Source organism: Nannospalax galili, unplaced genomic scaffold, assembly GCF_000622305.1.
Source record: "Nannospalax galili isolate Female #2095 unplaced genomic scaffold, S.galili_v1.0 scaffold2818, whole genome shotgun sequence".
Classification (NCBI taxonomy): Eukaryota; Metazoa; Chordata; class Mammalia; order Rodentia; family Spalacidae; genus Nannospalax; species Nannospalax galili.
This window is the reverse complement of record NW_008341201.1, coordinates 184,037-193,886: the sequence shown is the minus strand read 5'-3', so window position 1 is coordinate 193,886 and position 9,850 is coordinate 184,037. Positions and strand designations below refer to the sequence as shown.

General features: G+C 37.3%; 1 protein-coding gene across 3 annotated transcripts in view; it reads right to left on the bottom strand.

Annotated features, from left to right (window-relative positions):
• LOC103737032 (E3 ubiquitin-protein ligase HACE1) overlaps positions 1-9,850 on the bottom strand; it is a 74,363-nt gene that overhangs the window by 61,606 nt on the left and 2,907 nt on the right. For all 3 annotated transcript variants that reach the window (XM_017799054.2, XM_017799056.2, XM_017799053.2), the window contains exons 2-4: positions 7,612-7,666; positions 6,526-6,615; positions 5,520-5,624 (exon numbers count right to left, since the gene is read on the bottom strand). In XM_017799054.2, coding sequence (XP_017654543.1) covers positions 5,520-5,624; positions 6,526-6,615; positions 7,612-7,666 — 250 coding nt within the window. The remainder of the gene's footprint in view (positions 1-5,519; positions 5,625-6,525; positions 6,616-7,611; positions 7,667-9,850) is intronic.

Here is a 9,850-nt window from a genome sequence, read left to right as displayed (position 1 = left end):
TCTGAATATATACTCAATTCATTTTTCTTATAGACTGATCCATTCCTTGTTACTATTCAATATTCATCTTAAATTCTACTTCAATAATAACACATTAAGAGTCTTATGAACTAGATGGAACCACATACCCCTCTAAGATTCATTTTCTACGTGGCCTAGTGATATATAACTTTAATCTCAGCACTTGGGCAGTAGAAGCAGACAGATCTCCGTGAATGGGTCAACGTCAGCTACACAGGGAGTTTGAGAACTAGTCTGTTTCAAACAATAAAGCAAATAAGGACCCCAGAAGGAATTTCCCCTACAAGCAGCGCTCCTCACCCCCTTTTCTAGGTCCCAGCACCCCCTCTTTCTCAAAAGAAGACTCCCATCCCTCTATGCTAAGGTCAAGGCCAAGGTAAGGTTTATACTCTTTACCCCTTCTCTTCCTGACCTCCTTCCAAAGAGCAGTGGATGACTTCAACAAAACAGGGCTTTCCAGACAGATGAACATAAGAACACAGCAGATGTACACATGAACTCAGTGATTATGACAGCATGTACAAGACCTGCACAAGCTCAAACAAGACAAAATTCCAACACAGAGCAGGGAAAGTGGGCATGAAGCCCCACCCCTAGGTGAGGCGCTAAAGGCAACTAAGTGACAGCTGTTGGAAAAGGTAAAGTCAGTTTTCTTGAAGGGTGTGATACCTGGAAAGCAGACCACATTCTAGGGGATGGACTCACATCTGAGAGCATTTGGGGACCACAAAATAGACTCAATGAGCTTTAAAGGAAAAAAGGACACCAAGTTGGGGGACTATAAGGAGATGGGGGTGTATCCGAGAGAAGATGGAAGGAGGAGTTAAATATGATAAAAATACAGTAAAGTCAGTTTTCTTGAAGGGTGTGATACCTGGAAAGCAGACCACATTCTAGGGGATGGACTCACATCTGAGAGCATTTGGGGACCACAAAATAGACTCAATGAGCTTTAAAGGAAAAAAGGACACCAAGTTGGGGGACTATAAGGAGATGGGGGTGGATCCGAGAGAAGATGGAAGGAGGAGTTAAATGATAAAAATACACTGTATGAAATTCCTAAAACTAAATTATTTTCAAGATTCATTTTCAGGTTGGAGAGATGGCTCAGTGGTTAAGAGCACTGCCTGCTCTTGAAGAGGAGCTGGGTTCAGTTCCCAGCACCCACATGGCAGCCAGTAACTATAATTCCAGTTCCAGATTTCCTCTTGACCTCCGTAGGCACTTCACAACACAGATGCACTTACATGCAAACAGGCAATACACTCATAGACATAAAATAGAAATATTTATTTGCTTGTGAGCCTGAGCTGTTAACGGCTATGCCAGCTCTCCAGCCCATAAAATATTTGTTTTAAAAAGATGCATTTTCTATTTGTATCTCTCACAGCAATCAATTATGAGAGAGATAGACATACAGATGGATGATATATACTCAGTAATGAATTAAGGAAATATAACTGATGGAATGAAGTAAATAATAATCATATAAAATACCACAGTGTAGTATCATGAATGTTTATATAATACACACAGTATTATCACATAATAGCATATCATATACAACATATGGCATACAGAGTACATAATATGTATTAAATCAACTAGTTCATGAACGTCTTCATATCAGGGATTATATAAAACTATTTAATTAAGCCACTGTTCAGCATAACCAGACACATTAATTCTCAATAAGACTTTACCAATTGATTACTAATAAAATATTCAATCTTGTGAGTCAACAGCTAGCACTGCAAAATAACTTTCTTTTAACTTTTTTTTTTTTTTTTTTTTTTTTTTTTTTTTTTTTTACTTTTCTTGCTGATTTCTTACCCCTTTGGTCTTTCTGAGACAGGGTCTCCCTGTAGCCACAACTGGCCTAGAACCCACTATGTAAATCAGACTTGCCTCAATCTAACAGAGATCCACCTGCCTCTGCCTCCCAAACGCTGGAATTAAAGTTATGTGTCACCAAGGTCCAGACCACATTTCAAATCTGACGAATGTGTAGCCTAAGGACAAACAAGTAAGTCTTTCTAATATTTTGTATAATCAAATTAATGCAGATATTTTCCTGTCCAGATACTTTAACAGTTATAGGAAACTTATAGTGACCCAGATGAAATAGGGAACAGTCACCTAAGTACTCTAAAACAAGGCTTATACTAGAAAGGAGTCATCCAGCCTGATGGCTCACATGGGTAATCTCAGAGCTTAGGAGACTGAGGCAGGAGGATCACGGAAAATTCAAGGCGAGCTTGAGCTACAGAGATCCTGTCAAAAAAGGATAATAATAATAATAATAATAATAATAATTATTATTATTATTATTATTATTATAAAAAGATAGATGATAGATGATAGATTGATAGATAGATAGATGATAGATGATAGATAGATAGATAGATAGATAGATAGATAGATAGATAGATAGATAGATAGATAGATAGATAGATAGATAGATAGATAGATAGATAGGAAAAAGAAAAGAAAAGGAGGAAAACCCAAGACAGCACTAATGGTGACAAGAGAAATACTAAAGCCAGTCAAGGAACAGATTCTGCCCATCTGACAGTGACAGACGAGGGAGCAAAAGACACCAAACTGGACCAGCAAAAAGGATGAAATTCTATGACTTCAGTATAGACAAATATGACTTCATAACACAATTATAGTAGAAAGCTATTCCTGAAAATATCAGTAGCTCCAGGAATTAACAAAGTCATTAGTAAAAACTTATTGAGTACCTCTACACTGTACAAGGCATCCATTCAATAAGCAATAAAAATTTTAATGTTTAAGCACTGAATGTCAAAATAATCTTGTTAGAAGTAGAAAGGCATCCAAATTAAAGACTAGGTCACAAACGTACTGCTTTTCATCTGGTTGACTTGCTAAATGAGTCATGTAATAGCTGTCCTACTTCTCCACCTTTAGAAGGTAATGATCTTTGCAACTGTTATTGACAAAGTGTGGTCAAAAGTATTTCGGATGTGCTACAAAAGCACTTTATTTCAGGAAAACAGTCCCTGGAAAATCTTTCTAGCAGACCAAGAATACTGTGTCTTTCAAGTCTGATACCTATTTCCTGGTCCTTACACAGAGTGTGTCTAAGTCAGAGGATTTTTTTTCATCCCTCCTCTGTACAAATTTGTCCTTTCCTTTATAGCTATTCAGAGCCATTCTAAGATAGGTAATCTTTCAAGAAAGATCTTTGTCATTATCCATCCTATGACTAAAATTAACATATCTGAACGATAAGGATTTACTCTATGACTCTAGGTATGACACATTACAACATACCTAATGTGGCAAGTACAAACAGCTGTTTAATTGGCACCTTGTTACTATTAAGCCAGTGAACAATTAAATTGGCTCACATATTAATTTATGAAGTGGGAGAGATCAAACAGACCTTAGACCAAATACTATGTCTTTCCCCTACCTACTCTAGGCAAAACTATGGTTCATATCTTCTCGGTTCAATATGCATCTTTATATGCAAAATTTGGTCTCAAGTTAATGCAATGGATAATTTTATCTCCACAGTCATTCATTTATGCTGCCACGTCCATTATTTAGAATCCCTGTCCAGAACAGAAACCAAAAGTATAGGAATAACTAAAAGAAGGGTCACAACAGGAATGTATATTGACAGAGAAGTTTTACAGTGTTTAAAAAAGACTTATAAACCTAAATTTCTCAAGGCCTGGATCAAAAACTATCTATTTTCATTTTAAATTTAATTCCAATCATTGTGGTATCATTCCTCAATCCTACTGAATGTTAAGAAGCAGGGTAAAGGAAAAGAAATGTGACACCTGAATTATGTGGCAGAAAAAGACAGTAAAACACCATCAAAAGCATAATGGGACTGAAAAAAGCACACAGTAACAAATGGTATCAATTAGTTCGATTCCTTTCACCCACATGGTGGCTAACAACCATCCATAACTCCAGTGCCCTCTTCTGACCTCCTCTGGCACTGAACAGCATGGGTACACTTATACACATGCAGGTAATACACTCATACAATTGAATAAAAATAGTAAGTCAGGTGTGGTGGCACATGCCTTTAGTCCCAGCACTCAGGAGGCAGAGGCAGGTGGACCTCTGTGAGTTCAAGACCAGCTTCATCTACATAGTAAGTTCCAGGCCACCTGGGGCTACAGGGAGACCCTGTCTCAAAAAAAAGAGCAAACAATTAAAAAGTATAAATAATAAATATTTTTAAAATTAGGAATAACCAGAATTCTCAGGGAAAAAAACAAAAATATATGCCATCTTTAAATTTTTCACATTTTGGAAATACTAGTGTTGCTTTTTCTTTTAAATACATTATTTATGCTGGGCATGGTGGCACATGCCTGTAAGCAGAGACAGGCAGATCTCTGTCAGTTCAAGGCCACCCTGGTCTACATAGTGAGTTCCAGGACAGCTGGGGCTACAGGGAGACCCTGCTTCAAAAAAACAAAAACAAAAACAAAAACAAAAAAAATACATTATTTACTTAGATAACTTTTTCTCCCTTTTAATGGTTTATCTCAATTGTCGGCCCTATGAGATCTAGAATCACATGGGAAACAGGTTTCTGGACATGCCAGTGGAAGATTATCTTGATTTCATTAACTACAGTAAGAAGGCCAGCACACTGTGGGTGACACCATTCCTAGACTGAGATCCTGGACTATGTAAATGGAAAAAGCAAGCTGAGCAGCAGCGTGCAATCAATACTCTCTGCTTCCTGACTGCAGAGGAACTATGAGAAGCTGCTTCAAGCTCCTGCTGCCTGACTTCACTAAGATGAATTGTGAGCCAAAATAAATCCTTTTTCCCTTAGTTGTTTTTGTCAAAGTCTTTTATCATAGCAACAGGAAAAGAAACTAAGGCACCAGTTAAATAAGAAATAGGTCTGTGGGTATGGCTCAAGGTCAAACTTTTGCCTATCATGAACAAGGCCTTGAACTAAATCTCAAGCACTGGAAATAAACAAATAAATGAAAAATAAGTTAGTATTGGAAGCTACCCTTAGCTAGAAAGCTTACTCTAATACAATTCAGTCTCAAAAAACTATAAACTGGGAATAATATAGTCACTGTCTTTAGGTACACTAATAAAATTTCTAACCAAGCAATTTTAGAAATAAGCCAAGGAGGTAAAAGTGGAAAAAGATTATCAGGGAAAAAGATAACAAAAACATAAGGTAAAATGTCATTATATCAAAGAAATAATAAATCTTCATTTTGAAGAAAAACATTACTGAAAATTTCATAAATTATTAAATGAGTCATTTGAAAATTTAATAAAATAATCCAAGATTTACTTTAAAGAAAAAACAGAGACTTTGAAACCAAAAATAATTATAAAAAATCAAATCTGCTATCACTTTTGTAATTTTTCTCAAGACAAATGCTGAGAAGAAAAAAGAATCAAGGAATGATTAACTACTGTTTACTGTTAGGAATCACAATACATTCATTAAGAAAATTAAAATTTACCCATTTCTAGCAGCCAAATGAAGAGGTGTACAGCCTGAAATATCTTGATAGTCAGGATTTGCTCCTTTCTTTAACAGCAGAACCAAGCATTCCACTGATCCACAGCTAAAACAGTATTAAAAGACAGCTCAGATACATACAGCAGTCATACTAGACAAAATTTAAAAACAAAACCTACCAAAGGTCCTAATTTACCTACAAATTGATTTAACCCGTATCACACAAAAAATTATCCTCTATCTTCAAGATCTTGCACTGTACTATGAAAGCAAGCTCAAAAAAATCAAAATAAAAAATTAATTTCTGAAACTATATAATGCTTTTTGGTTTTCTAGAAGCTAGTTAATCATGAACAATTAATTTCAACACACCTAGCTAAATACCAAAAAGACAGGTATCAATCAGCCATTGATACATAGTAGAAGATTGATAAATAGTAGAAGACTGTTAATAAAAATAATACGCCCGGGGCTGGAGAGATGGATCAGCAGTTAAGAGCACTGACTGCTCTTGCAGAGGACCCGGGTTCGATTCCTAGCATCCACATGGCAGCTATGAACCGTCCTTAACTCCAGTTCCAGGGGAATCCGAAGCCCTCTTCCGACCTCCACGGCATTGCACGACATGGGTGTATAATAAAAATAATAATATTACTCCCACCTAGGGGGAACCATGGAGCTCTTGACTTCACCTGTAGTTAACATGTCCTTTTTATCCCTTATAGTGGTGAGATACAGGAAATTCTGGTGAAAACACATTCTACACACATCTAGACAATCCCTATGCCAAACCTAAAACAAGGTAGGATGGACAACAGGAACAGGAGACTTGAGCTCAATATCAAAGCAAAAAATTTATGTCAAAAGACTACACAGCACACTGTGGCTAAACAGGATAAAGAGCCACTTGGCTGCCAGTTATTATCTTTGCTCACTAACACTAATTCAAAACTTCTGATACTTTCTCTAGACCAGAGTTTAATGCAAAATATCTTTTTTAGTCTTACTTTGCTGCAATGTGAAGTAAGCTTCTCTTCACCCGTTCAAATGCATAACTGACATCAAATTTTGAATTTGATAGTAGTTCAGAAACAGACCTATGACACCCCCACCAGAAAATAAGAGGAATTGATACATAAAAACAAGTTTTTAAAGACAACTAACCCAAATTAACAGTTTTTTAGTAATTCTTGCTAATTCAAACAGTTTCTTCTCATTTACCAAAAACGCAAGGCTCTGTTCTCTTACTATAGCACAGCAGTCACCAAAGTAACATCCCAAATCAGACAACCAAACATGCTGACACAAACCTGTAATCCCAACAGTGGGAAGCTGAGGTGGGAAGGCCTCAAGTCTAAGGCCATACTAGGCCACACAGTGAGATCTTCTCTCAAAAACAAAGGAAAGGAAAGAAGAAGCCTAATTCCATTGACCAATAATCTCACGCTGGAGGTGTGCTGCTCTCCCACTCAGACAGTGCTATCTTACCTGGTCTGAGGACATCCAAGAGTAAGCTGCTTTCAGCTCTCTTAAGATTCTTGAGAAACAAAGGGAGCGTTCTTGGCTTCTTCCCTTGTCAAAAATGAGCCAAATAAAGACAAAAACATTTTTTCATCATACTGCTGGCTGCTCCTGCAGAGAACCTGAGTTCAGTTCCCAGCACCCACATGGCTGCTAACAATGATCTGTAACTCCAGTTCCAGGGGATCTGACACCCTCTTCTAGCTTCCATGGTCCCTAGGCATGGTATGCAGTACACATACATATACAGGCAAAATACTCATACACATAAAAAATTTCAAAAAAATAAAAATAACATTTCAAACTTGTTTCATTAGTTTCTCTTCACTTTTTTCTCTTTATATAGTTTCTCCTTGCTTCCCTTCATGCCAAAGTACACAATTACTAAAATAAGGTGACTGCCACAAGGATAAAATTCCTTCAACAACCAGATAACTCTGTATGTCTTTACAAGAGCACTGTGAGATCAAGGCCAGCCTGGTCTACATGGCCAGTTCTAGGCCAAAACCGGGGCTACAGAATGAGAGCCTATACCCAGAAAAAAAGCACGAACTTATGAAACAAGCGCTCACCTGTGCTGATCAGCCATAACCACTGGCATTAATGTGTAAACAGCAGTTTCATTATCTAAGTAAAAAATAAACAGAAAAAGAATTAATGTAGCTGTTATTTTTTCCAACATATAATACGTAAGATTAGAATTTTCTTAATTCACATAAAAAGTGAAGAGACAAAATAAAGTAAGATCAGTGCAGATTACCAAAGACATTGCAAAATTCACAACACTGCACAATTTCTCACCTCTTACTGGTTATCCCTGCTACACTGTCACAGAGGAGCCTAGATTCTGGGTATAAAACAAAATCAGAGAGCTAGTATTTTCTGTAATTTTACCAAGTGAAATTTTATTTCCAAAGGGGTATTTTGCAGACATCCTGTTTTACTGTAATTAAGTATAATTTTGGAATTTTTTAAGTATTACAGACATTAAAGATACGAATGCTAAAATAATTTTAAACCTTAAATATATGGCAGGTATGGTGGCTCTACCTGTCACAGTACTCCAGGGCTGAGACAAGAGGGCTGCCCTCAGAGGATGGCTACACAGTCAACCTGGGCTACTGGGGGAAACCCCATCTCAAAACAAAACAAAATAAAAGCTAGAAAGGGGCCCGTGAGGGGGCAGGAAAGAGGTTTAAAGAGAAGGCTAGGGATGGGGCTGGAGAGATGGCTCAGCTGGTAAGAGCACTGGCTGCTCTTTTGGAGAATCCAGTCCTATATACACAATAACCAAAAGGTCCACAATATAATACTATTCCTTTTTAATATAATACTATTCTTTATATAGAGAGATATAGAGATAGATATAGTTATATTATCAATATACAATATATAGTCTTTATCCTCTTCTATTTCTTTAAAATGCTGATTGCAACCTAGTATATTGTTCTCAGTAACTATCAATCATCATGAAAAGTTCCACAGGTGGTATATGAACACAAGGAAACAATGCTGTCTGGACACCCCACATATTTGCACATTTGAATCCACAGCAGTTGTTGACAGCATTCTTAAGACCTGTGCAGGCCCAAGCCAAACAAAAATGCCAGCATGGAAGGGAAAACTGGGCAAGAACCCCTAGCCCTAGCTAAGGAACTGCTAAGAGAGCAAACACTCAGCTTTCTTCAAGGGTTTGACACCTGGTAGGTGGACCAGACTCCAAAGGCAGACCAACACCCAAGAGCATTTGGGAAACCCAAATTAGACTCCAGAGGCCTTTAAAAAAAGAAAAATAATAATAGAGGTCTTGAAGCTGGGGGGGATAGGGGAAGGTGACTGAATATGATCAAAATACATTGTAAAATTCTCAAAGAATCAATAAAAATATTTTAAGTTACAAACATTTAAAAAATGAGGACACAAAGTTGAGTGGGTAAAGAAAGGGGAAATCTGAGAGGAGGTGGAGAAGGGGGTGAATATGATCAAAATACATTGTATGAAATCTCAAAGAACCTTTTTTAATATTTTATTTTTTTTATGTGTATGAGTGTATTGCCTGCATGTATGTGAGTGCATCCATGTCGTGCAATGCCACAGAGGTCAGAAGAGGGCTTCAGATTCCCCTGTAACTGGAGTTAAGGACAGTTCATAGCTGCCATGTGGGTGCTAGGAATTGAACCTGGGTCCTCTGCAAGAGCAGTCAGTCAGTGCTCTTAACCGCTGAGCCATCTCTCCAGCCCCAAGAATTTTTTTTTTAAGACCAGAATACAGCTGAAAACACTTCCCTAAGCTTCTTTGGCATTATAGCATTTTTTCCCTCACATTATTCACCCTGAGCTTCTAAACTATGACAACTCCAATTAAGTCACTCCACGATAAACAGTCATAAACAGGCAATACCTGTATTTGTGGATTTGAATGTCTCAATCGAGGCAATCGAAGCCTGACATGGTGGCACTTATCTGTAATCTCAGCACTCAGGAGGTGGAGTCAGAAGGATTGCCTTGGAGTTGACAGGTCAGCTAGGGCTACATTACCAGGCTGAGACCGTCTCAAGAAAACAAACCAAAACAAAGCACACAACTTAAGTGAGCACTGGTGAGTTTCATAAGGTTTGTATTGATTTTATTGATAAAGCTTTTATTTGCATTAAAATGCAGGTGCATTTATTCTGTTATAGCTGATCTTATTAAAACACAGATCACATCACTAAATGCTAAGGATAGTGAAATAAATATAATGACAACTGTAATGGTAAAATGAGACTACCTAAGAAATACTATGCTAAATATTTATTCTCAGATACTTTCT